We start from the raw sequence: 27,519 nt of genomic DNA, 5'->3' as shown, positions 1-27,519 counted from the left end.
GCAATTCACTGCTAGAATTCCTATCTAAAAAGATCCTTTGTCCTCCAGCACTGGAGCCTGTTTCAAGCGCTGAGGAAAGCACTGCAAGACAAGTTCTCAGTCATCAAGAAGAAGAAGAAGGTGAAAACAAAGTGCGATGAATCATCCACAATCTGAAATACAGTAAAGAAGACACAGAGACCTCCGAAAAAGTGACAGTGTTTGCTTTGTGTATGGTTACATCTATATGAGGTTGGAAGAGCAAGTTTAGAAATCAGCAGCTGTCCTCATTGAAATACCGTGCTGAGAGATTGAAATCACTGATTCATTATATACTCATCCCGAGGCATTACGCTTGGAATATAAACAGGTCAGAGCTGGCACTGTACTAAAAACATTGCTTTTTAGGTCAAATTTTTACTTTGTCTGTGCAACCATAGCAACAAGCACAAACTTTCCTATAAAACAATTCATCTTACTTGGGACTGGGTGGACATAGCAATTTGTTTCGGATAAATATGACCAGCAGTGTGCCACCGTGCAGCCAAGCAATGCCATCTTGAGGCAAGCCACCAGCATTTATACTTGTCCCATAGCAGAAATGCTAATGCCACTTGGTATCTGACTAAGTTAGTCTGACCTTTTCAGGGTGGAACCAGTAGAAGCTTAAGTGTTCTGTCTTATGCTTGAGGACACAAGGCATTTCCTTCATCGGCTTTTTCAAACATTTTCTCCCTCACTTTTGTTAGCATGCAGTCTTGGGTTTGACAGATTATCTGGCAAAAAAAGTTCTACGGTCTGGTTGCTCGGGAGAGATTTACTTCTCTTTAAACATGCGCTGCACAAAATGCAGTACTTGTACTGTCTTTGAGCCTCGTTCTTTTAACGTATGTGCACTTTTTACCTGCATGTTAAAGGTCTAACAACAAGAGCCTGGGAACATTGAAATTTAGCAGAAGGAACCAGGGTTTTTTTCTACTTTTGTTTGAATTGTGTGGTTTTTTGTCATTTAAGCTTCTGCTTTATTTTGACAATGTCTGCATGATCAAGGCAGCAAAATATTTGGATGCTAATTTTTCCTGTAATATTAAACATACATAAATGAGCAACAACCATTAAACATAGGAGTTTAAGACTCAAAAACATGAGCTAATCTTTTTCGACAGGGCCCTGCAGGCTTATTTTGTCAGATGTGATTGACAGTGCGTAAAAATGCACCAGCTGCCATTTGACTTTAGGTAACATGTTGTAATGTAACTTAATCCTGATTAGTGCATGGGAGTATGTGACTGTTTGCCAACGGAGGCCCACACACACTAAGACTGTGAGAATTGTGCAGAAAAATTACATAAATATCATGTGAAATAACAAAACAAATCTGTCTTTCATAGATACTATACATTATGTGTTTGTTTAGTTAGCTGAATGCTTTGAGACATTTTACATACATGACTCTTGACTCACCCCTTACAACCAGGTGGGCAGAAGCAGTGATATTGTCCACAGGGGTCTGTGCGGTGCAGGTGTACTGTCCCGCATGTTTCAGCTGAACATTCTTGATGAGCAGCTCGCCATTCGAGCTTCCATTCTGATCAAAACAACACAAGAGACAATGCTTAAGTTTAGAAGAAGTATACACTATGCATCAGCCTGACAAACATCATAAAATATGGATAAATGGCACATTAGTATCAGTCTAGTAACTGAAGCAATCGAGGTGAATTGGGCAGGGAGTTAAACAAAGCCTCTTTTCGCATTCACAAATGTCGAGCTCAGCACACTGAACAGTCAACGTTCTGACTGAATATGAGATTCAACTTTAAAAATACATCAAACTAGCAGTCTTGCTAATGCCACACAAACAGTATCAAATGGAACTGAACCCTGTTTTTACGAGGGGAAAATCATCCCTGCATGCAAAAATCAGGATGTCATCAATCACAGTCATAATAGTGTTTGCCTAGCAGGCGGAGTGACAAATGAGAAAAGCTAACCACTAGCTTATGGTTAGTGCCTTTAAGAGGCAGAGAGAGAGAGCGAGTCATGTCAACAGTAACAGATGTTAGCAGAAATTGCCATTAAACGGATATACTGTGCGCTATTCCCGCCTAGGAAGGTATGTGAAATGAATTTTAGAGTCATGTTCATTTATATCCGACTGTACTTTTCCATACCAGGTATTCCACGTATTGCATCAACCTGACCTCAGATATGCTTAGGATGTGCGTGAACTCTAGGTCAAGGGGATTTTTTTCAGTTTTCAATTGTGGCCAAACCTGGGTTATTCAAAAACAATAAATGGAACAACATGATGTCTCACTGTGGTGCGTTCGTAATGTTGGCTGTCTATGTGCAGGTCAATGACTCGGCCATCTAGGGACCAGATGAAGGTGATATCTAGAGACTGATCGTGTGATGCTGCGCACTGCATCGAGGTATTCTCTCCCAGTTTAACGTCAGTATTAGATGGTGCCAAGGTGATCTTCGTAGAGTCTGTGGGGAAAAACAGGAAGATAAACAGGTCTCAGGGATTATAAAAAAGAGTCAGTTATTTAACTCATGGGTAATTTGATTAAATGAAAATCAAAGAAAGAGCAGATTCCTTATATAAAAAAATAGACTTAAACAGTTCAAAGATGATCAACTGTAGAGTATTTGATTGGGGTGTAAAAAAAAAAGGCGAGAACTCTGAAATATCAAAAATAGCCAGAAGAGGGCAGAAAAGAGCTGCACATCCATACCAACCGAGCTAAGTGTAAAAACACAGAATAAAAAGCTTGACAGCTCTGACTGCATATCTAAAGAAAACAAACAACAAGGAAAACAAAGCTCATATCAGTCTCTGGGGATTTTTTTTTCTTAATTCTATCAGACAATCCCAGTTTATTCTTCTTCTTTTTCACTGAAACGTGTGGGGGCTAAGCTGAATCTAAAGAAGCAACCTCGTGTCATTGCCCTTGGGTAACGACTGAATGTCCCACGAAAGCTTGCTATCAGCCTGCAAAGAGGGCCATAACTCAACGATAGCAGACATTTGGAGGTCGCTACTGCTTGGTGGGACTGAGAGTGGCAGGAATGATTGCCAGCTAAGGTTGACATCAGTCAAAGCAAGTCACAGCTGTCCTGGAAACATCAGGGATACAAAGAGAAGCATTAAACATTGTTCTTCAGCTGGAACTTGCCCATAACCAACAGGTCGCCGGTGCTATTGGCCTTGCCCCGGTCATTCTCTGCAAAGCAGGTGTATCTGCCTTCGTCTGCTCGTGTCACATTGAGGATCTCCAGGCTTCCATCCTCCCAGATGAACACCCTGTGGAGAAACCAGAAGTAATAGTTCACACACTCAGGAGAAAGCATTATGCAGTGTAAAATTATTAGCACAATATGAAGGTCAGTAGCCCAGTGTGTAGTCCAGGGATATGTGGACTATTAAAAAAATATGAAAGTACTCAGAATATGTGTCAGTTCCTTAATGGATATTGAGTTTGCCAAGGGAAAAAGAAAGGAGGAGAACTTTTGGAAGCTTGTACTAACAGCAAGGCAGCAGTGTTTGATTCATTTTTTTTTTCATATAAGTGCATGAGAGACAGCCTGCCAGCCTTGCCACTCTGCCCCCACCCAGAGTATTAGGATGCATATGTTCCACAATAACTTCCCTCCTGCTCCTCCTTCAAGTGAGTCCCACTCTGAAGTATTTAGGGTGGGAGAAAAGTTGTTGGGGGTCTCAGAGCTTACAGATTAGGCTTGTTTTGCCAGTGAGGAGCACAACACAGGGTTTTACACACCAGGCCGGCCACACTAATCTTGAGAATGAGCTTAATGTTAGCCACTGGTGATGGCAAAGCTGACAAACAACAAGACGAAAGAATTTTTCTGTGGACAGTATTTAGTCGGTTTAGAAGATCTAGAGATTATTTAGATCCCCAAAATCAAGCCAGTGTACATTTTTCACAACTAAGTCAGCACCAAATGACATTTTATTCCCAAATACTTCCCCATGGATAAATGTAACCCGGATGTGTCAGGCAGTCACTGAAAACAGTTTATGGTTGATGAATATTGGAATTAAAACAACAAAGGAACTCTCTGGTAAACCAGCCTTTGAGAATGAATACAAATGTATAAAATATTCACAGATTCGAGGCAAACAGAAAGAGACTGTTCACCTGGTAGAGTTGGAAAGCAGCTCAGTGTCTTTGCTCCAGGAGAAGGCGGGCTTTGGGGCCGCTCTGGGTCGACACTCAATCACCACCCGGCCATTTTTGGCTGCCAGCACTCTTTTCACTGGGTTGTGTTCAAATGTGGGAGCACAGTCTGAGGAGTGACAGTGTCGGTTATTCATCTCAAACATGGTAGAGCACAGATTAAACACAGGAACGCACGCATATATATATATATATATATATATATATATATATATATATATATATATATATATATATATATACACATACATATTCTGGCTAAGCACAGTCACCATGTCATAATAAGCATCTATTAGTTAGCGTGAAACGTGACACAGCCGTGGGTGTTGTGATAGTTGTTTGACTCACCAAAGACACGCAACTCTGCGCTGGCATAAATGACTCCGTGACGATTTTCTGCTATGCACTGGTACATCCCTGAATCATCAAATGTCAAGCTGCTGAATCTCATCTCTTTCCTGTCAACCTGTGGAGTGCAAAGTAAAACAAAATAAAGCATCTTTTCCCATAATGTTTGAGTTCTGTTACAAAGCAAATGGCCATAATTAAAGTGATGATGGCTGACATGATGGCTACTGCAGTTCAGCTGCCTGGCAGAGGATTTCATTAATGCATAATGATACATCCAGCAACCTCCCCCACGTTTCTGTCACTGGCTGCTCTCTAGAGCATTTTCGAGCCTGATGACAGTTGCTTCTATGGAGCATTACACAACACATGCTGGCACCTGCTCAAAAACAAAAGGTGCTTTTTATTGAACTCTCCTGACACCATGTCTACCCACAGTGCCAGCTTCCTGTCTCTGCTGTGCTCCTGTAACAACCCTTGGCTGCATACCGAACAGAGACGAGATCTAGACAGCCACCGAGAGGGCTCTGAGCATTTTAGAGTCATAGCTCATTTGCATTCACAGTTACAAGACAATAACAATCTATGAGTCTGAATAATACCGGTTCTCCATTTTTCAGCCAGCGGATGTGTGGATTAGGCTTGCCACTGGCTTTGCAGGACATGGTGTAGTCGCTCCTGAGGTCTTTTTCAGTGCTACGGATGTGCTCCACCCACTCTGGAAAAGCTGCAAGTGAGAACATTTAGATAAGGGGTTTGAGAAAAATCTTAAGATTTACCCTGTCTGGTGACAGTGCTAATAATAGCAGTGCTGACGAGTTTATCCCATAAAGCACACCTAGGAGAGATTTAATACAACTGATAAAGACTTTGGAATACTACAGTATAAGTTAAGACAAGAAAATTTCAAATTACCTTCCACAGACACGCGAGCGGTGTGGTAGTCCTTTCCTTTCGAGTTTATCGCCTCACACTTATAGGTGCCACCGTCTTCAAATTGCACGTTGTACAGATGCAGTTGAGTCCCCGTCATATGCACCTCGTGGTTTGACGGCAGATGTCCGTCTATCTTCTTCCAGCGGATCTCAGGGACAGGACTGAAAAGGGCACACAGGGGAAAATAATGCACGAGCAGGCATAAGTTGTAACGCTTGTTGCATGCTCCACTATACTTATCATTCTGAAACATGGGTTGTAAATCATGTGACTTCATGAGCATTTGTCAGCAGCTGTAGAACTTTGAGAGCTCACAGAATGATATGTTTGGATCTGATTTCATTGTAAACGGAGCAGAACAGCCTCTGAAACTGAGTTCATATTCACTTAAACTTTCCTTTAAGAGTCGTTTTTATTGCGGATTACCTCTACATAGCTGGCTAGTGTGAAATTCTACAATCTAGCATTTTTTGTTTACCCATATTCTCTCTTACTTACTTCCCCAAAGCAAAGCACTCCAGGGTGACATTCTGCCCCACCAAAGCAGTGGTGTCAGGGAACTTGACTCTTAGGTCAGCCGGGTATTTCCTGATAGGACCTGAGTGGAAGAGCAACAAGTTATGATGTGTTCTGATTCTTAACCCAGTTTATAGATGCTAACAAAACAAATACTTTAAAATAATTTTGTGTTTGTTCTCAAGGTTTTCTTTGAAAATCTCACACCAGATTCACCATAATGCGTATATATGGAACTCTTATATCCCATACTGTGTGTGTGATTAGGTTATTTGTTTCTGTGAATGTAATTTTGTCATTTTTTTTAATCTTACAAAGAAGTATTAATCTGTTCCTACTCGGTATCCTTACTTGTAATTTGCAGTTTAAAAACTCGGGTCCAGGACTAGATCCAGGGCCCTGGATTTCTGAATGTCTCATCCACTCTGCTGTTTCTTTATCAACTGAGTTACTTTAAGTTTAACCACTGTTCTATAGCAATCAGTAATTAGGTGGTTAAAACACAAGATATAAGCAACAACAATGCCGTTGCTGACTGATGAACACACATGGGACACAGTGAAATCATATACTCAGAGCATTAAAGTGAAAGAAATGCCTATAGAATGTAATAAAAGCTTTATTTAGAGCCCTAAGCATGACTCATGTTTACATGCTTAAACACATTAACAGAATGTATAAAATTCTGTATACACATTCATAAAACCTGGACAAATACACACACACACACACACACACACACACACACACACACACACACACACACACACACACAAAAAAAAATTAGATAGAGGTAAATAATGTAACATCATACCCAGAAGACACGGCATAATACATGTATGCCTGAGAGAGCCCAAACAACTGCTCAGCTCTGTCCCCGGCCCCCTTGATGGAACAAATCCTTCTAGCTTGTGTTCTACTATTCAACACATGCTTGCCACAAGTAAAACTAGCTCAGAGTTTGACAGCGATGAAAGTAAACGTCTAATGGATTCTTGGAAACCCCTTAAGGAAAAATGTTAACATTGCTTAGTTTGGTTTTTGAACCCATTACTTCAAGCTGTTCAGAAACATACGGCCTAAATAAATAAGAGCACATACATCTCTTTAGTTTCTGTCCTTCGTTTTGGCACAGTTTATGTTTCCTCTTGTCCTCTGTAGCCGGCTGGCTCTGTCTCAAAACAAGCATCATGTGTCAGTCTACTACTGAGTTCATTTAGTTCTGTAAATTTAATTTAAAAAGTCAATACCAGGGACATGACCTTAATGCATTTAGAGCAAACAACGCTGTCATTAAACACAGTGCTACAGTAGGGACAGGAGGAAAGAATTGCAGCCGACGCAGCATTTTAGTCACTTCCTGTCTTCAAGCATCTCTTAACACTTGAGGTCCTGCCCTATAATCACACCTCACTGGCAAAATAATGTGAGAATTAATACAGGAAACCACATCTGAGGAAGTGTGGCATTTATAGTAGACACATATTTAATCCCTGTTGAATCCCTCCGTTTTACTGACATAATTGCTGTGCATTGCAAGCATAAATTGGTATTAAACACAGTATTTTACGCATGAATTCTTGGAACCTTTTTTATAATTTTGTATTCCATTTTCTATTTGTGCTTTCTGTTAAGCTGCAGAACCCAAAAGTCTGTTACTACTACTTTAGCAACAATCAGAGTCAAAAGCAACAACAAATAGACAACAAGAAGTAGAAACCGGGGTACTAACGTTCAGTCTGAGGCTCGAGGGGGATGTAGTTGGAGAAGACACTCTTGGAAATAGACGGGCTTGAGGCGATGCAGGAGTAATTTCCTCTGTCCGAGGAGTCCACCTTAGAGATATAGAGGTTGCCTGTTATCTGGGAGACAAAACGTCGCTTGTCCGGTATGATGAAGGTCGGGAATTCATTGAGGATCCAGCGGAATGACAGCTCGGCTGAACAGAAAGAGGAACAGCAAAAGGCACCTGTCAGTCAAGAGTCTGGGCTTATCCACTGCTTTTGAAACAGTGAAGGAGGCTGGATGTGAAGCAAGGGCACTCTGAATGATCTGGTAAGCTTGTGAAGACAACAATCTCTTTATCTTAATAGCTAAGAAGCTAACCATGTCCTTAACAACAGTGTACAAAATATCTGATTAATTAATTTCAGTTCACCAAGTTCATGAAAACAGCAGTGAGGATATGTGCATGAATGGTCACAATTATTTAACATGACTGAGTCGCTGTGTCAAGGACCAGAGTAAAACTTAAAGCAATGCAAGCAAGTTTGTTCATTTTCCATACGACTTGTCTTGGTCCCAGAGTTTTGTGGGTTCAGATTTCTTTCGGGTTTTTGTGAAGGGATTATGTTCTAGTCTATATTGTTTACGGTCTTCTGTAATTAACTAGATGTTAATGCTGCAAAATATTAGGGCTCATTCTTTTTAGGAACATCCAGCAACAGCAGGCTAAGGCTTCACATGTTGTACCTGGATAATGCGGTGGGGGAGCGCAGAGCAACACGGCCCCCTGTCCCTCTTTGACATACACTGACGACCTCTCCTCCGATGAGAAAAGATCGAGATCTGAGAAGGGGAGAGAAAATAATTACATCCCGTCATCACATGTTTTAAAGATCTCTGCAAAACGACACTCACGGTGTAAGTTTTGTATAAAGATCAACGATTCTTTTGGAAATGAGTTGTGATCTCTGAGCGCATTAGCATTTCACAAATTATATTTGTCATACTGAATTTGATTTGTCCCAGTTGTCCTTGTCATTTCAGTTTGCATAATATGCATGAAAGTACAGCAAGGCAGCGCTGTTAAAAATAGGAGATGCTTTACACATCAGACTGTAAATGGAAAGCTTACATCCAAACTGGACAGAGGCCTCTCTGCTTACGACCGTGCCATACGTGTTGGTAGCCAAACAGGAGTATTGACCCACATGTTCAGTCTTATCAGGCTTGCTGATGACCAAGTTTCCTCCTACTAAACTGTAGTGACTACCCCCTGCATCCAAGTCAATTTCCATGCCGTCCAGCTTCCACCTGCAACACAAACGATCAGGGTTAGCACAGCCGCCCTGTTTGAAAGGAGTCAGAGTCGCGTTCTTTTTCTTGTTGTTTCTAGTTGATTTTACATCGAATAACACGAGCAGATAACTTATCTGAAGCACTGACATACATTACAAAGTCTGACAAGTGACTGCACTAAAGCTGATCTTTTACCGTAAGTTTACCAGATTTCATAAACTGAGGGCTTCTCTATTAAAAAATGACAAATTTTAATGCTTTGAAAGGCAGAAGAGAGTGCACTATAAATGAACCCTCTTAAACACTCAATGCCAGCTGCGGTCAAAGCTAATTCCTTCCCCTCTGACATCTAATTCTGGGCTCCTTGACAGTGAAACCGATTTAAGGGATGCAGAGCAATCTAATTTACATGTATTTGCGACTAAATTGAAACAGATGATCTAAAACACTTTAAATTTTGAGTCCAAAAAAATTAAATGAAAAAAAAAAGTTATTTTCGCTAAATCTGCTTCAGAATTTTATTTGTTCATCACCATTAAGGTAACATCTTTGTGAGCACGCAGTTTGACAGCAGGTCAGAAAACAGTCTGAGGGATTGTGAGAGGTGAGAGGCACATAACATGCACAGCATGTAGTGTATATGCGGAGCATATGTTACTTGTATGTGGCAGGTGGATTGGCTCTAGCCCGGCAGTTCATGGTAATTTTGGCCTCGGGTGACTCCTCAGGGTAGATGGTATCCACCGGCTGCTCCTCAAACACTGGTCCGTAACCTGTGACTTCATCTGCAGGCAACAAACAAACAAGACCAAGGGTTAATAACTAAGAGCAGTCTTACAGAGAAGTGAAATCAAGTTTCAAGAGCATCACATTTGTCTCCCATTTGTCAGCTGTGGGGCAGTTTAATCAAAAACAAGAGAACTGGGTTCAGAAATAACACAAGAAAAGATACAAATAAACAACAACAACAAAAACAACATGCTGACTAGATTGTGAGATTGCCTCTGTGAGGACCTGCCATTTAATATGTCAGCCTGATTTGCGTTTTTCACAGACATGCACACCTAGCTTAGACGCCGGGTTTAGATAAATCCCAGTTGTAGCTGTAACTAATCTAATTCTTGAGTCCGCACAAACTCTCTTTCAGGCATCGACACAGGGTAATAAGCCTCTGCTTTATTCCAAACCACAAACTCACACTAATTATGGCAGAGATGTGCTCAGTCAGGTGCCAAACCAGAGTGACGCATTTATCAGTTGCCAGTGGATATGTTATTGTTCCACACTAATACAAATCCTCCAAGTGGAAATGCCAACTTTACTTAGCATAATCCAAACCTGCTTCATACCGTATCTGTCATCCTCGGCGCTGCGGAGAAGCGCAGCACAGGAAATTTCAGATTCAGCGCTCTCCTCGATGAAAACGCGTTTCTTGGTTCAAGCTTCCTTTTAAAGCATCGTCAGGCACACGTAATTAGCCCCAATTACTCATTAAAACAGACAGACATCACGAGCAAAGGCATGAATAAGACATAAACACAATGCCAGGCTATGAATAAGCAATGAGGCGAAATGTTCCCAAATGCTGATTATTCTCTCAGATCAAGAGCGTGTGTAGGTGACTGCGGCAATACAAATGTGCGGGCGCGCACATGTGTGTTATTCCCTCGCGTCTCTGAGTTCTAAGAGAGCACAGCTGACACCTCAATGGGGAGAGGCCGGCTCTTTCAGACGGCGATATCCTGCGCCTCTTCGATCCAGGGCAGTACTTACAGATTCGCTCACTCTGAAAATGTCACATCGACAGACTCTGCGACCTTTAGAAACCCAAACAAAGGACCATTATATTTATAGGATCCTTCTATCCGTAATTTACATCACAAAAGCAGTCGGGTATATTTGTGTAGCGTGACAACAAAATAGAACGAGAGCTGTACACATTCCAGCAGTCAAATATGTGATTGCTGGCTATTTTCAAGGAATATCCAAAACGGATCATGCAGTTTAACCAGTAAATTAGATGCATATTCTTCTGCCTCGACTGTCACGAACAGAAAAAAGCAGGAAGGCAGAATTATAACCACATTTGCAAGTTAGCTATACCCTCCGCAGCCAACCAGAAGGCAACAATTAAGACATTAGGAGACAGGATCATCTCCCACTCACACTACAGCAGCCAACCATGTGCAAGTACTTGACATTGATGTAAATCCCAAGGACTCTGAATTACCACTGAGAGAGAAATTACAAATATAATAAATGGGCCATTGTGGGGCTGATGGAAGGCAAATTAAGTGAGGATCTATGTTCTGGGAACAAGAGAGGTGAAAAAAGAAATGAAAGAAACAGAAAACATGAAAGAAACATAAGATTCAGTAGAGTAAAGGGAATCTACTGACCCTTTTCTACTGCTAGGCTTAGGCTGTGCTGCGTCGGTGTCATGAAAAAATACTGCAAATGCGAGACTGTGGAGGTTGGAAGGGAGTCACTGAGGCTGCACTGCAGTGCTGAAATAGCAGCTGAAGTGTAACTCAGACATGAGCACTGGTGCCGTTCCTATGCTTTTCCTGTAATGGGGGACGTGGCAGATGGTGGAAGGGGGCTGTTAAACAGGCCGCACAAGACCCACAGCCTGGAGACACACACGGGCCTCTTACATTCTCCCTGCCTCGTTTCATTTTCTCTGTCTCAAGCTCTCCCTGGATTGCCTCTGTCCCTCCACCACCTTTCCAATCTAAATCCTGCTGTCACGGTTTGCTCCCCTTTTCTTTGATTTACTTCCACAACTACTTGGGTCTCTGAGCTTTCTGGTTGTTAAGGTTGCTTTATTCAGTACATGTTCTGTTTTGGTTTTTTTCTTAGTGACATGTCTTGACAGTTTTATATAACCCAAATATGCACCATTTGCACAAAATCTAAGGATTTCTAGAGGATGAAGCACACTGACACCATTATCACAGGTGGGATTTGTGGCTCTGAATCAAATACGGGATGTACTGCTATTAAAATGTGTCTTGCCAATTATAATGCATCATAATAACTTTAATAATCAATTCATTTTTCTAAAGTGCTGTATGTTCATCTTAATACTTTTGTGTTCACTGTTGTGCAAAAAAAAGGTCTTTTCTCAGCTCCCCACCTAAACTCTTTGCGCCCTCATTTCAAAGGAGTCTAATATGCGAAGTTCAAAACAAAACACAATACGATACTGTCGCTAGTCACTCCATTTCATTCTTCTCTTTCCTAATCTGTATCTCTCACAGGTTCTCTTCTTTCCCTGCATAAAACCCTTTCTGTTCTCGTTTTGGCACTACTTCGCCTTGGATGTACTGAGCCTTCCCGTTTAGCTGGCAAGTAATTATTTACCCAGTTGTCAACTGAGTGATCCCACCTCCTACTTACACACAAAAACACACAAAGAAAGAAAGAAACATGGACAATAAGTCTCAAGAAAAGGCCACATCTGTTCAAAAGGAGAAGAAGCACACACACAGTCAGGAACGCTCTGTCTCCTGAGCCTGCTGGAAGTGATCTTCCACTGGACCTGCTTCATTATCAGACACAGACAGTCTGATTCAGCCGAACAGCAGGTAAGCTTAGACTCTCATTTGAATTTGAAAAACCAAAGCTTGTTATTTCAGGAGGCTGTTATCTTTCATAGCAATGGTTTCTAATGAGACATCAATTATTCATTATGGTTTTAGGTATAATCTCAGTTGAATCACAATTACTTGCTGGCTAGAAGTAATATAAAACATATATTCAAAATCTGTTTGTTTTTTCACTTTTAAGTGCCTTTATTTTATTTGCAGCCATTTCTCACATTGCCATTCTGCAAAAAACAATGTTCTGAAGCAGTTTTCCTGTCGTATCCCAGTAATCACATAATTAGTCCAAATCCCAGAAGAAGGTAATTCTCTAATGAATTTAACTTTGATCACAACCGTGCTTTACAGCAACATCTGTAGTATGGCTTGTTTGCATGACCAAGTGAGTGTCCAAGTGGGACAGATAACATATTGTATCCTTCTGGCACTAAAAGCACAATGCAATAAAATAATTGCCCACAAACCCCCGAGCCACATCATGAGCGAGGGTGGTAAACCAAACTCTCCCTGGAGTGAAAAACCTACTTTTTAAAATCGTATGTTTTTTAAAAAAAACTTGCCTCACTGCAGGCCAAAGTACTCACAGAGGTATGGCCCAGGGTACGGCCAGGGTCAGTCATGCAGGGTATGTTTAATTTGTTACCAGCTGTGCTGTTACAACTGCACTCGAAAGAAAATATTGTTTGATAGAGCAGAACTATCGAAGATAATATACATCTTTGAACTTGAGTCCAAAGATTTTCACTTTTATACGCATTGATGTGTAATGCTCGATGACTGGAATCTCCGTATTAGTCTGCAGCTGTAAAAGTTTGCTCTGTATGTGTGTGTCCAGCTGAGAAGTGATTTAAAAAGGCAGCATTAAGATTTTAATACTTTTACAGCCATCGTTCAGCCCGACAAGGGGTGAGCACTTGGTACTAAAGAGGCAGGCATTAGGTGAGCTCTACTTTAGCTTTAACAGCAGGATGATGGGGATAAACACTGCTACGAGCTGAATGATAAGCAGTTCAGTTATATGAAAAAAAACCTGCTTCTGCAGCGTGTCCCAGCTGGAAGGCTGTCTACACGATGTTCTGACCTTTAAGAAACTTGCTATCGACACCGATGACTACACCTTCATCCTTATCCAGGTTTGACAAAGAGTTCAAAATCACCAAGCCTAAGCAGCAGTTTCTCACATTTCTTTCAGTGCCGAGTGACCTTAAAAACAACTGATGTGGGCATCAAAAAACAGCCAGCAGAGCCCAAACTACATCATGTTCTGTTATTTCTGTAAACATGAAGAAATAATGTCAGCTTGTTCAGGAGGTGATACTCCACAAGGACACATAAGAAAAAAAAGGACAATACTTCAAGAAAAGGTGAAAGACAATCAATGGCAAAGCATCAAGAACAAAAAGTGACCAACAGAAAAACAAGATGCTCACTGGAGCCATCAACAATTCAACCTGCGAACAGCATCACATGTTTCTAAGCAACAAATCAGCAAGCCTTCCTTCTACCAATTAATCCCTTGCCGACAGCCTGCTTCACCTTTATTATTCTCCTAGAGACAAGCACACTGGGCGAATAGTAAGTCAAAAAACGGTTAGTTATGTCTATAACTTCTGTTCCCTGAAGGAGAGGAACGAGGTACAACACATAAGTATGGGATATCACGCCCTCGCGTGTCCTGGCTGAAGAAACCTTTATTCACGCCTTTACGGCAGATGACGTGTGATGACACGCGCAAGGCCCCGCCCGCACATATAGCCGCTGCCATCACCGTCATCCCTCAGTTCGATAGCCGCTCTTCACCGAGCCAACTGCTCAGTGGGGCCACCCTGTGTTGTACCTCGTTCCTCTCCTTCAGGGAACAGAAGTTATAGACATAACTAACCGTTCCCTTTCAGTCGATTCACTCGGTACAACACATAAGTATGGGACCTATATACACGCCCCGCAGAGCAGCCACCGAACCGGAACGGGACCACCACATCCTTAGTGAGTGGTAGACCCAGCAGAAAGGACAGCATGAGCCACCGAAGGGGCTGTAACGTCCAACCGATAAAACCGCACAAAAGTGTGCAGCGACGCCCAATTAGCCGCTGCACAAATATCAGCCACAGGCACCCCTCTAAAAAGAGCCCATGAGGTCGCCATCCCCCTGGTGGAATGAGCTCCCACCCCGTGGGGCAACGCAAAACCTCCGGTGCTGTATGCCAGCGAGATAGCTTCTACAATCCAGTGGGACAGCCTCTGTCTGGACAGAGCTCTACCTCTATTCGGATTAGCGAAGCAGACAAACAACTGGTCACACAAACGCACATCCCGAGTGCGCTCAATGTAGGTGCGTAGCGCACGCACCGGACAAAGAGAATGCACCCTCCTCTGCTCCTCAGATTCAAAAGGAGGGGAGCAAAAGCTCAGCAACTCAAACTCCATTGAACTATAAGATGCAGGCACGACCTTGGGAAGATAGGCGGCATTCGGACGCAATACGACCTTGCGGCCATCAGGAGAAAACTGTGTGCAGGCAGGATGCACAGACAGCGCATGAAGGTCCCCCACTCGCTTCGCCGAGGCCAAAGCGAGAAGTAATGCGGTCTTATACGAAAGAAGTTTCATATCTACCGACTCAACGGGTTCAAACGGAGGGCCACAAAGGGCCTCCAGCACCAAAGACAAGTCCCAAGCCGGGACACTGGACTTAAGCACGGGCCTCAGCCGGCGAACCCCTTTCAGAAAACGCACGGCGAGGGGATGCGCACCTGGTGTCACCCCGTCAAAACCGATATGACAAGCAGATATAGCCGCTAAATAAACCTTGATCGTCGAAAACGAAAGGCCTTTATCCAACAGCTCCTGCAGGAATGTCAAAACATCCACAATAGAGCACTGAAATGGGAGAGTGTGGCGGTCCTGGCACCATCGCTCGAAGGCTCGCCATTTGTAAGCGTACAAGCCTCTAGTAGACGAGGCCCTGGCGCTCTGAATCGTCGCTACCACACTAGGTGGCAGACCCTTAGCAACCAAGTTTAACCTCTCAGCAGGTAAGCATGAAGGTGCCACAGATCCGGGCGCGGATGAAACACTTCCCCCCCCGCCTGAGAGAGGAGATCCCTGCGGAGAGGAAGCCGCCAAGGACTTGCTGCAAGCAGGCTGATTATTTCTGCATACCACGACTTCGCGGGCCACCAAGGGGCCACCAGGATCAGAGAGAGGGAATGCCGACGCACCCTCTCCAGAATTGGAGATATCATTTCCACTGGGGGAAATGCATACAGGAGCACGTCTGGCCATTGGTGCGCTAGCGCGTCCAAGCCCAAGGGTGCATCGTGGTCGATTATGGAGAAGTACAGGGGGCAGTGAGCATTCACCCTGGAAGCAAAAAGATCTATTTGCGCCTCGCCAAATAGATCCCAAATCTGAGCCACTATTGAAGGGTGTAACCTCCATTCTCTCACCAGAGGACCCCCCCTGGAGAGAAGGTCCGGCCCCAGGTTCAGGTGGCCCGGGACATGGGTGGCTCTTAGAGTCAGAAAATGAACACTGCACCATAACAGCAGAGAGCGAGACAGCTGCAACAGGGGAAGAGAGCGTGTTCCTCCCTGCCTGTTTATATAAGACACCACTGTTGAATTGTCCGTCCTGACTAAGACATGCTGGCCCTGCAGGACTGGACGGAAACGCTTTAGAGCTAAGAACACTGCTAACAGCTCTAAGTGGTTGATGTGCAGCTGGCGCTGAGCCGCGGACCAGATCCCTCTCACTGACGCACCCTCGCACAGCGCTCCCCACCCACTTAGGGAAGCATCTGTGGACACCACCTTGCGAAACAACACCCTCCCAATCCGAGAGCCCTGGTGCAGTAGCCCGGGCTCCCTCCAAGGACGGAGAGCTAGCATGCAAGACGCAGTTACCGGCAGCCTCCTCCGGAGGTGACGCGAAGCACACAAACGGTGAGAGAGAGTCCAGCGTTGAAACGCTCTCATTTTCAACAGCCCAAGCGGCACTACGGCGATCATAGATGCCATCATGCCCAACAAGCGCAACATCGTCTGGAAACGCAGTCTGCGTCCCAGCTGAAATTGAGCGAGGCAGCGATGAAACGCGGCCACTCTGTGCTCTGACAACCGTGCGCGGCTGGAAAGAGAGCATATTTCCAGACCGAGAAAAGCGATCTGTTGACCTGGGATTAGCGAGCTCTTCTGAAAGTTCACAGAGAACCCCAGTGTCTGAATGTGTGACAGAACCCGCGACAGCTGCGTCTCCGCCTGTTCTCTGGAGCAAGCCACGAGAGCCCAGTCGTCCAGGTAGGCCAAGATGCGGATGCCCCTCTTCCTGAGGGGCGCTAGCGCTGCCTCGGCACATTTCGTAAAGGTGCGGGGAGCGAGCGACAGCCCGAACGGCAGCACTAGGTATTCGTAGGCTACGCCCTCGAATGCAAACCTCAGAAACTGCCTGTGTTTCGGGTGTATAGCGACATGAAAATAAGCATCTGTTAGATCGATTGTCGCAAACCAATCTCCCGGGCCGACTGCACTCAGGAGCTGTCTGAGTGTTAGCATCTTGAACCTGTACGTTCGCAGGTACGTGTTCAAGACTCGCAGGTCGAGGATGGGACGAAGCCCTCCCCCTTTCTTCGGAATGACAAAATAACGGCTGTACCAACCTTTGTCCGTCTCCGAAGCGGGGACCACCCGTATTGCTCTCTTCTGTAATAGTGCCTGTATTTCCTCTCTGAGTACCAAGGCTGCCTCGGGGTTGACAATCGTGTTCACGACTCTTTGGAAACGAGGCGGCTTGACCCGGAACTGCAACCGGTAACCCATGGCAACGGTTTGCAGCACCCACGGAGAGGGGGCGCAAGCGCGCCACTGAGGGAAGTGAGCAGCCAGCCGGCTGGCCTGCAGCACTGACGGCGGGGCGCCGTCGCCCCCCAGTGTGTCTGCAGGGGACTGCATCCCCTGCCTGACCTGGCTCATTTCACCTGCAGGTTGAGCATTTGAGATTGTTTGAGAGTAAACAACACTCTTTATTGATTGCAACATGGGAACATGTACATTTATACATTTTGTTGGGTGCACCTTTTCCGGGGCATAACAATGAAAAACAGCGGGAACACTCGATGTGGTCGCTTGAACATTCAACACATCTGAACCGTGTGCAGGGGTTATGTGCTTGGGAGACCGCGATAGGGAAGTGCAGCGCCTTCTGGGGCTGACAACCTGAACAGAACTTAAGCGGCACCTCTTGTGCGGCAACAGAGGGGTAAGAGCAGCGTCTCCCTGCTGCCGGATCCCTTCCCCACTCGCAATCACAGCTAGGAGGGCTGAGGCTTCTTCCTCCTGGGCGTCGGGTCCCGTCGGGGGCCCGGGGGAGGGCCTTTGCCCCAGGCCGACTGGCGTGGAGCTCGGGCCGGAGTACGTGCTCTCGCCGGCGGCCCTCCCACTCCAGCAGTGGGCGCCGGTCTCTTGCCAGCTGTCAGAGGAGCGGCGGGCCTGTGAGAGCTAGCAGTGGGCTTGGGCTGGGGCTGGCGTCTGGGGATGATGTCGCGCAGAGCTTCCGTCTGCTTCTTCCTCAGATCGAATCTAGCCTGAATGGCTTCAAGTGAATGTCCGAATAACCCAGCCGCAGACACAGGTGCGTCCAGATACACAGCTCTGTCTCTATCAGGGACGTCGGAGAGGGTCAGCCACAGGTGCCTCTGCGCCACCACTGTCGAAGCCATCCCTCTGCCCAGGGAGAGCGCTGTACAGCGAGACGCACGGAGGATGTAATCCGTGGTGACTCTAACCTCGTTAAGAAGAGGTGACAGCGGGCTGTCCTCCGGAACCAGCGATCCAAGCTCCGCCAGGCACATTGCTTGGTACGTCTGGAGCATGGTGACGGAGCTCATGGCTCGAGCGGTGCCGGCCTGAGCCCGATAAATCTTCTCCAGCTGCGAGGCCGAGAATCTGCAGTGCTTGGACGGCAGAGTTGCGGGGCCACCGACACCATGGTTATGGGACGGGGCCAAATAAGCAGCCAGAGACGGCTCCATAGGGGGTGGGTTAGCTAAACCAGCTCCCTCGGCGCCGTCCAATTCCATGTACTGTCCATAGCCGGGCACAGTGACGCGGGTAGACAGAGGTTTGTCCCATGACGCTGTTAGCTCGCAGAGAAAGTCTGGGAACATGGGGAGGCAGTTTTTGGCCGTTGCGGGCTCCGGTGGAAGGAAAAAACCCGCAAACCGCGACGGCTTCCGAGCTGGTGGAGGAGAGGGCCAGTCCACCTGCAGCTTCTCAGCGGCACGGCGAAACAGGGAGAAAAGAGAGGTGTCATCGTGGCCGACCGGCGCAGCAGCGGCGGCATATTGGGTCGACAATGAGCTCTCCTGCTCATCCTCCGACAAACCATGGATGTCCAGGCCGATGTCCAGCACGTCATCGTCTTCCTGGGGAGCGCTGGCGGGCTTCAACCCAGGCTGAAGCCCGTCAGCGCTCCTGCATGGTTCCGGTCCGTCATCGGCTAACCCGTCAACGTATTCCATGTGGTCAGCCCAGCTAATCGCGGGGACATCGACCTGAAAATTTTCGTCTTCGGACTCGGACGAAGCCGGGGCTCCAGACTCGGAAAGAAGAGGGTCATGCCGTGCGACAGCCGAGCGTCCCAGCACTCTTTCCACAAACGTCACCCGTCTTTCCAGGGTCGAGCGTCGGAGCTGGCGACAAAACGCACAAGCTTCGGGCTCCGTCAACGCTCTCCTAGCGTGGACGATCCCCAGGCAGACAGGGCAGGCATCGTGCTGGTCGCTGTCGTGCAAAGAGAAACCACATCCCTGAGGACAGGGGCGAACAGAAGATTTCTGCTTTGCTCGCTTCGGTTTGGAGTCCATTCCCAAAACGCAAAGCGAAACGCTGCACAAGAAAAACTTGAAAATAGCGCTCCGCGGGCAGCCTACGCACCAGCTGGGCGGTGGAGGCTAACACCAACAGGGGCAGTTAAGCTAGGTTCAAGTTGGCAGACAACGGAGCTAACTAGCAGTAGCTAGCTAGCCCAACTCAGCAGAGGTGTTCTCAGCGAGGTGAAGAGCGTAAGAACTGAGGGATGACGGTGATGGCAGCGGCTATATGTGCGGGCGGGGCCTTGCGCGTGTCATCACACGTCATCTGCCGTAAAGGCGTGAATAAAGGTTTCTTCAGCCAGGACACGCGAGGGCGTGATATCCCATACTTATGTGTTGTACCGAGTGAATCGACTGAAAGGGAACAGAAATTACAGCCTCTCCTACCTTAGGACCAAATAATCAAAACTATCAGTAAGTATAAAGTATAATGGTTCGTAAACTAGCTATATAAATATGTAGGCTGTCTCAATCAATTATGTAAATGTAAATATGACTTTTTTTTTTTACATTTACAGTGTGTGTGTGTGTATGTGTGCGTCTACATATATGAAGACGAAATGCACATTATTTCCCTTCTTTGTCTCATCTATCACCCCCAAATAGCACCACGGTGAAGCCTGACAGCTCAAATACAGTCCCTAGCTCTAAATACCAGCCTAGGTTCATATGCATAACATCTTGGATCCAAACCATCTCTATTAGAATTAATGTACATCTGAAAGAAGAAGAAATGCAGAAATAGAAACAGTGGAAAAAACATTATGTCTGGGTTTTTTCATTAACCCTATCCCACTGTGGACGAGAAAGGGAGCCATCTGTCACTGCTTGAATGGGAATCCTGAAAGCGAAATTCTCTGGTAGTTTGACCACTTCAGTTGGCAGGGGTTGGACAAAAAACAGTGAAAGCCCATTTGTAGCACACTTACTTCCTCTCTTGGCTTTTAAGAGTATCTGCAATAATAAGTTGATCAACGTAACACAAAAGCTTGAGAACTGTTTACTGTAATTAAGGAGAACAATGAAAAGAAGTTGTATTTATATTATAAATAAAGCTATGCTTTATAATAGTTACACTGTATTGTTTTTATGCTGAACCCTTAAAGGCAGTTGTATTTTATGTGAAAAGTGTCTGCTCACCAGAAGACTTTTTAAAATAACGTGTCCTCGTGAACTATGTCAGCTGCATCTGCAGCTGTGTAAAATTTGGTGAAGCAGAGGTCAGCATCCTGACGTCTTGCAGGAATAAACACATTAAAGAACCAAAGTGTTTTTATTTCTGTAGGAAGGGACAGCAAATAGAAAACTTGGCAAATGCCAGTAAAGAGTTAGAGCTATTTTCTTTTAATGCAAAAAGAAATCAAAACCCTTCTCAAAAAGTCTAGTAACATAGCCTTGACTAAAAACAGAGGCTGTCAAGAAGGCCACAACTCCACTGACCTGCCAGAGCAGACAGTCTCTGGTTTAGAAAATATAAATCAGATGGAAACGAGCCTTTGAATTTTGGTACATTCCTGCTTTTGATAACCCGTCTCCATTTACTAGAATGCTCAAAAAGATTCAAAGGCACATTGGCAAAAGAAATATGTCTATGGCCAAGTGTCAAAAGATATTCAGAAAACATAACACATGACACATAAGCTTGTGGCCTTTTCTGTGACCTCAAAACTTGATCTCTGACATTTATGAATGTTTTTGTTAAAGGGAATCCCAGCACAATATACGCTGATAATTATATTTGACATATAATTACACTTACCTCCATAAAAGTCAGGTACCTCCCCAATGACAGACACACCTGGAACATTTAACAAAAGAATGTCAAGTCAAGCCAGCGTACAATCTCGGCTCTGTAAATATGAAATACAAAGTACAACCGAATGGAAGAAAGCAGTCCTACCAACCAGATACTAAAACATTTATCATAAGTGTTCAACACAGTTCTATATTTAGACTTCATTTATACTTTTTGTGTCAGTGTAAGTCTTATTATGGGCCAACTGAACCACAGAATCACAGACACGCACACACTCACTGCCTATACTTCTGCTGTAGGCTAGTGTGTACTTGACTTTTGCCCAACTGTCATGGCAGTAATGTCACATTAATCTTTGTTGGGGCTAAACTAAAATGTCAAGCCAATGTTCTCTACCCACAATAAAGACCAGAGACTGCTGTTTGGCTGTTGTCTGCTTAGATGAAGCAGCCATATACCTGGATTTGAACTTTAGTTAATCATGTACGATGCATGCAGCTGGTACAAAATACAGCTAATGGCGTCAAAACAAAAACCAAAAGACAAGATAATACCCCTGTTTTAGACTCTCATCACTGGCTTTATAAATGACTTCAAGATTTTACTGATCACACTGAAATGCTTCAGGGTTTACAGTAATTCTCTGCTACATTGCTGCTCTCCTGTGAGCCAGGGTATATGATGAATATAAAAATCCAAAGAATTTTAATGTATGTTATCTATATAGGGCTGTGCGATATGACCAAAATCTCATATCCCGATATAAGACATCTATCGTCCGATAACTATATAAATCACAAAACTTTAACATTTTCTGTAAATTCTGTGAATCTCGTGCAGCTCGACTTGCTCAACTTCGACTTGTTTCCAGCTGGGCGTCGTGTACCTGGAGTCGAGTGTTTTAACTGATGCATGAAACGATATATTTTTAGACATAAGTTGTAAAGGCCGCCGTTTTCTTTTGTGAGTATTTATTACACGACGTGCTGCGGGGAAAAGCCTGTTCTAACGTTTGAGTCTAAGGTTTATTTTTTTAGCACCTGATGGCTATTTTTTGCTTCTCATCCGTAGATACTCTGCATACTCTTTCACGTGATTCAGTTTATTTTGAAAAATCTCAACAGGATCTTGCGCTTTATTGTGAAAGGTTTGTGGAAAATAAACAAGCAGACACGCAGTGGTTTTACCGTCTTTGTTGCTAACGACAACGCATAAAAACAGGCGCTTGTCCGTCCGTAGTGTGGTTATATTAAATATAAGAGAAAGAGAGAACTTTAGGAAATTAATATAGCCACTACAGTGACCATCAAAACAATGAAAAAAATATTGCCGTAAACGTTTATTTTGCGACACCTCGAAACAAACGATAGCGTAAAATTAAACGATAGACATTTTTATATCTTCATCCGATATATATCGTTATATCGAACAGCCCTATATCCATATGTGAAGTTGTTGTTTTTTTTAAAGCAAATAGACGTCAATAATAGGGGTGCAACAATACTTGTGTCAATATTGAACCGTTCGATACACTGCTTTTGGTTCAGTACGCATATGTATCGAACAATACAAATTTTTTTATTTATTTTATCAACTTTTCTTCTGACGATTCTGTCTGTGTTAAGCGTTCAGTGGTTCTGCGTTTGACTACTCCGCCTAGGCTGCACTGTTGAGTGCAGATCCACTGAGCACAGCGCAAGCTAGCAAGACAGAAGCTAAGCTCGTTGCAACATGGCAACTGCCTCAACGCTACCCGAAATTGAACCTCCCCCACCCTCATTCAGATCTGGCGTTTGGAACTATCTTGGTTTTCAAGTGAAGCATGACCCTGAAGGTAAGCGCGTCATGGACAAAAGTAAAACAGTATGTCGGATGTGCCACGCAATGCTCAATTACATGGGTGGGAACTACTGCGTTAGCGCACTTAGCTTGTTAACGTGTTGATGCCGTCCAGCCCCAAGCGCGGGGGCTTGTTGTTGCAGCAACATTAAATTTAAAAACTGTACTTTTGAGTTAAAATATATATTTATAATTTTAATAAATGACAAATTGGCATGTTCATGCCAAATTAAAAAGGCATGAACATTTTTTGTATCGAAAAAATATCGAACCGTGACACCAAAGTATCGAACCGAACCGAACCATGAATTTTGTGTATCATTGCACCCCTAGTTAATAAGCGCTGCATGTGTGATAATGTTGGTGCAACATTCCATTCAGATTGACTCACATGTTAAGGAGGAGATAGGACACATGCACATACGCTACGATCATCATAGTAAAATGATTTTGAGAAAGATGTGTAGAGCCCAGAGAGTCACAGTCCACATGCTCTGATTTTTTAGCTCATGTGAAATCAAATTTCAAACAAGCGAGAACTGCCTGTGGTATAGGGACACAGAGACAAAGAGAAGGTTGTTTCCTTTTTAGACAGGTCATTTTCAGGCCTGCTGTTTTCTGTCTACTTTGCTTTCTTTCCAACACAGCAGATTGCACAGCCACATGCTGCCCTCAGAGGCACACGACTGCCAGCTTTGGCCTATCAGATATAGCCTACGTATCATTTTTTATCATCTTGTTGCCATCCTTTGAATTTATGCTACGCTGTAACTACTTAAACCTGTTAAGATTTCTCTGCTGGATTACAACAAAATCCATCTTAACTGGATTGATTAAAATTACATTTTTATAAAAAAAATTTCTTGAAGCACACATGACTGCCAGCATCGTTAGTTTTCATAATGTCCTTTGGAGCTGGCATTTAGCAGCTCGTTCACACTTTGTCATTCTTGCTCTTCATTCATGGACACACTGACAATCCAGTTTTGACAAGTGTGCTACTATGCGTGCTGCCAGCCACCTGTATGATTTTTATCCTTTACGCTTTGTAGCTGGAACCGCTTGTCAAAGTGTGCATGAGACACTATTTACTGACAAACTGCTACTGCCAAAAGAATCCCCGACAACCAGGTTTTTACGCAGCAGTACTCAAAATGCAAAGCTAAATGGCAAAGTCCTTTTGAATGTTGCATTACTGTTTGAAAAGAAACTTGTCAGGGAGCAACTGCTCAGCTAAATGCAGCATATCACCAGTGTCAAGTATGATTTCTGTCATTCAAATTAACCTCAGAGGTTGTTTGTCTAACTATTTTCTTTGAGTTTAATGTGCTTCATACCCGAACAGCTGCATGAAAGGACCAGGAGATGGAGCAGCAGGGTGAGGTGCAACATGATGTTGAATTGAGGACCACCTGGTGGGGTTAGAGCCAGAAGCTCAGTTGATGGAACATTAGCAGGACTGCTTGTTTTTCCTAAAAGAGATAAAGAAGAAAAGGAAAAAAAGCAGAAAATTTGACAGTTAGAAACATCAATTTTGTAGCCAGTACAAAGTTCACAGATAGATTATAAAAACAACCCCTGGCTTGATTACTATGGCAAAATAATGACTAACAAAACGTAATCTGCTAAAGACGGTCAAGATAATGAGACAGGAAACAAATATAACTAAGAACAAGGCCAAGAAGAGAGTCAGCTACCAAAGTAAATAAGGAACTAACTGAGAGGATGACAAATGAACACAGAAGTAACCATACAGTATAAAAAAATCAGTGGGAAAACTATCACAAATCACAGAGTATCTACAACTCAAACACAATAAGAGCTAAAAGGCTCAAAATGCAAGAGACAAAAGTTTAAAACCATAAATGAATAAACAAAAAGAAACTAAGAAAACAGATCCATATGAGAAAACACCTGAAGATCTGAATAAAAAACACTAAAACATGACATAGGAGGTGATAGGGGAGGATAAATGACACAGAACGAAAGGGGAAAAAGAATAACTAGGCACAAAAAATAAGAACATTTCTGTTTGGGCAATAATTTCTGTGTGATAACAAAGCTTCTTGGTAGAGCTGGGCGATAGAACGATAACGATATGTATCGCGATATGACTTTTACTCGATAGAGAAATTAAGCTATCGCGATAGACCTCGCCGCTCTTGTCCTCTTAAAAAAATAAAATAAAAAATAAAAAAAGGTCAGCCAATCTAAATTAAGTAGCGCAGAGCCGAACCAATCACAGCCGCAGCGTCATGTCGCGTGACTTGTTACTACAGCACAAGTGCCAAGCCGCACGTGTGTTTGTTTGGGAAGCAGCCAGCGGGTAATGGAGGAAATGAGCGTGACCGAAAAGTAAACAGATGATGGTTCCAATGCCGGAGAGATTGTCGAACGGAAGAGCCATAGAAGTTCCGTAGTGTGAAGGTATTTCGGCTATTTCAAGTCTGACAAAAAACAGAGTAGCGTGCACTGTAAATTGTGCCGAAAGCAAGTCTGGAAATACAATAAACTGGTGCATGCGTCACACTGTGCGCCACGTTATTGTTTCGGTGAAATGAATTTCTACAATACTGTTACTGTTAATTCTACTCTCTGCAGTGTTTAAATGCTTACATATACACACAGTTACTGTCCCTCCACACATACGACTCGGTTCTGCTTCTATGCCCCAGCTTTGTTTACTTTTTCCCACCGAGGATTCTAGACTTCTGATTGGCCAACATTTCTGCACGGTTAGGAATCTAGCGCCACCTGCTGCTTTGGCATGTTCATAGCAGCGTTTTCCTTCATTTCTGCCTTTATGTGTGGACGGGATTATTTTTTAAAACGAAAACGGAAAATCTCCGTTTTCAAAAATACCCGTGTACGTGTGGACGTAGCCTCAGTCTCTGACTGGAAGCGCTAATTCGTCATTCGGCTTTTGTCAGACTAAAGTAACTGTTAAAACTGTTTGAAAAGCTAAGCTATACAACAAGGAGAGATTGAGAATTTCCTTTTAGTTCTCAGTTTATTTGATATTGACAAAAGTTAGTCAGTTTTGTCTGTTCTTCTGTAAAACAAACTAAGATTTATTTTTAGAATTAATATTTTGTTTCTAAGTGGAATTGACAATTTAGTCTGTTTCATTTGTTCTATTTTGAAACTTAAACGCTTTAGCGGCTGCTTTTGTGTAGTTTGCAATATTTGCCTTTATTTATCTGAAAAAGTCTCATGTTCCTTAAGTACATCTACCCTGTTGAACTTATTATGGGAAATAAATATTTAAATAAAAACAAGCTGCTGATTATTTCACATTTTACTTGTGAGCAACAGCACATTTAAATCTTACAAATATAGTTATTTGGCTTATATCGTGATAGATATCGTTGTCGCCTGAAATGAAAAAAACATATCGTGATATGAAAAAATCTCATATCGCCCAGCTCTACTTCTTGGCAATCAATGTTGTACAGTTGGAAAGCCTTTTCATTTCAACAGGCACTGGAAAGAAATGTAAAAGTGTTTAAAGACAAGAAACAGGAGATTATTAAAAACAGACAACTCCACTACAAGCTCTACAACATTGAAGAAATGCACAAAGAGCTGTAGTTCAAGATTCAAGATATGGAGAAAATAATGAAAGCTTGCAAATAATACTTGACGAAGCACTGCACAGCGCACAGAAATGCAGAGCAAGCTCCAAGACGTGGATAAAAAGCATCAAGCGCTGCAAGTAATGTTTGATGACACGCTGGCAAGGAATCCCAAAATGCTTAAAGAGAAAGAGCAACAGGAAGAAATGCAGAGGGCGATCCAACTTATTCTCCAATACTTGGAGAACAAAAAGACTTTTTTATAATGAAGTCAAGGGAAAAAACCATGGAGCCCAGGAAAATAAAAGGAAAGAAGAAAAGGAGGAACTGGGAAAATATGCAGAGATGCAGTGTAGGATCCAAGAAATTGTGGGGGGAAAAATCAACAGCTCCAAGTACTCTAGCTTAAAGTACAGGAACGATTCAAGAAATGTAGAAGAGAAATCAGGAGTTACAACACAGCACAGTATAACAGAAGAAGACACACAAGCATGAGGCAAAGAAAATTCAGGAGGAGAAATACAAAGAACTGAAACAAAGCCAGATTTGAAGAACTGGACAAAAGGTTCAAGAAATTCAAGGAGCTGAACACAGAAACAATCGTTTAAGTAAAAAAAAAAAAAAAAAAGCAAAAAAAACCCCTGACAGCTCCAGGAACAGTTTCTGAAAAAGAAGAAAAAAGTGCTTCAGGTTTTTCCAGAAGAAGACCTCTGCTGCTTCATCACATAATCATGAACAAAAGCTGCCTTCTCTTCCTCCACCTTATTCCCCATCTCCTTTTTTCACCCCTCCTCTCTCCCTCCATTACCCTCTCTGCCTTTCTCACCTACCTCCACAACCCTCTCCCTCCCTTCTTCACCCTTTT

At 43.6% G+C, this 27,519-nt stretch overlaps 1 protein-coding gene across 3 annotated transcripts in view; it reads right to left on the bottom strand.

The window, feature by feature from the left end:
- Positions 1 to 27,519, bottom strand: part of cntn1a (contactin 1a) — a 66,757-nt gene that overhangs the window by 8,834 nt on the left and 30,404 nt on the right. For 2 of the 3 annotated variants that reach the window (XM_086299188.1, XM_086299189.1), the window contains exons 2-15: positions 24,417 to 24,551; positions 21,244 to 21,282; positions 9,664 to 9,790; positions 8,842 to 9,020; positions 8,457 to 8,552; positions 7,717 to 7,923; positions 5,967 to 6,066; positions 5,448 to 5,629; positions 5,135 to 5,259; positions 4,533 to 4,650; positions 4,146 to 4,293; positions 3,162 to 3,289; positions 2,300 to 2,472; positions 1,444 to 1,567 (exon numbers count right to left, since the gene is read on the bottom strand). In XM_086299188.1, the coding sequence (XP_086155314.1) occupies positions 1,444 to 1,567; positions 2,300 to 2,472; positions 3,162 to 3,289; positions 4,146 to 4,293; positions 4,533 to 4,650; positions 5,135 to 5,259; positions 5,448 to 5,629; positions 5,967 to 6,066; positions 7,717 to 7,923; positions 8,457 to 8,552; positions 8,842 to 9,020; positions 9,664 to 9,790; positions 21,244 to 21,282; positions 24,417 to 24,471 (1,801 nt within the window). In that variant the 5' untranslated portion in view covers positions 24,472 to 24,551. Of the gene's footprint in view, positions 1 to 1,443; positions 1,568 to 2,299; positions 2,473 to 3,161; positions 3,290 to 4,145; positions 4,294 to 4,532; positions 4,651 to 5,134; positions 5,260 to 5,447; positions 5,630 to 5,966; positions 6,067 to 7,716; positions 7,924 to 8,456; positions 8,553 to 8,841; positions 9,021 to 9,663; positions 9,791 to 21,243; positions 21,283 to 24,416; positions 24,552 to 25,695; positions 25,755 to 27,519 lie in introns of those variants that run through there. The other variant, XM_086299190.1, reaches the window with a different exon arrangement.

This window comes from Aulonocara sp. 'chitande type north' Nkhata Bay, linkage group LG7, assembly GCF_057382095.1.
Source record: "Aulonocara sp. 'chitande type north' Nkhata Bay isolate Kocher_YH1m ecotype deep benthic linkage group LG7, A_spYH_male_GT1.1, whole genome shotgun sequence".
Classification (NCBI taxonomy): Eukaryota; Metazoa; Chordata; class Actinopteri; order Cichliformes; family Cichlidae; genus Aulonocara; species Aulonocara sp. 'chitande type north' Nkhata Bay.
Note: the sequence above shows the minus strand (reverse complement) of the source record. Positions and strands in the feature narration are given on the sequence as shown.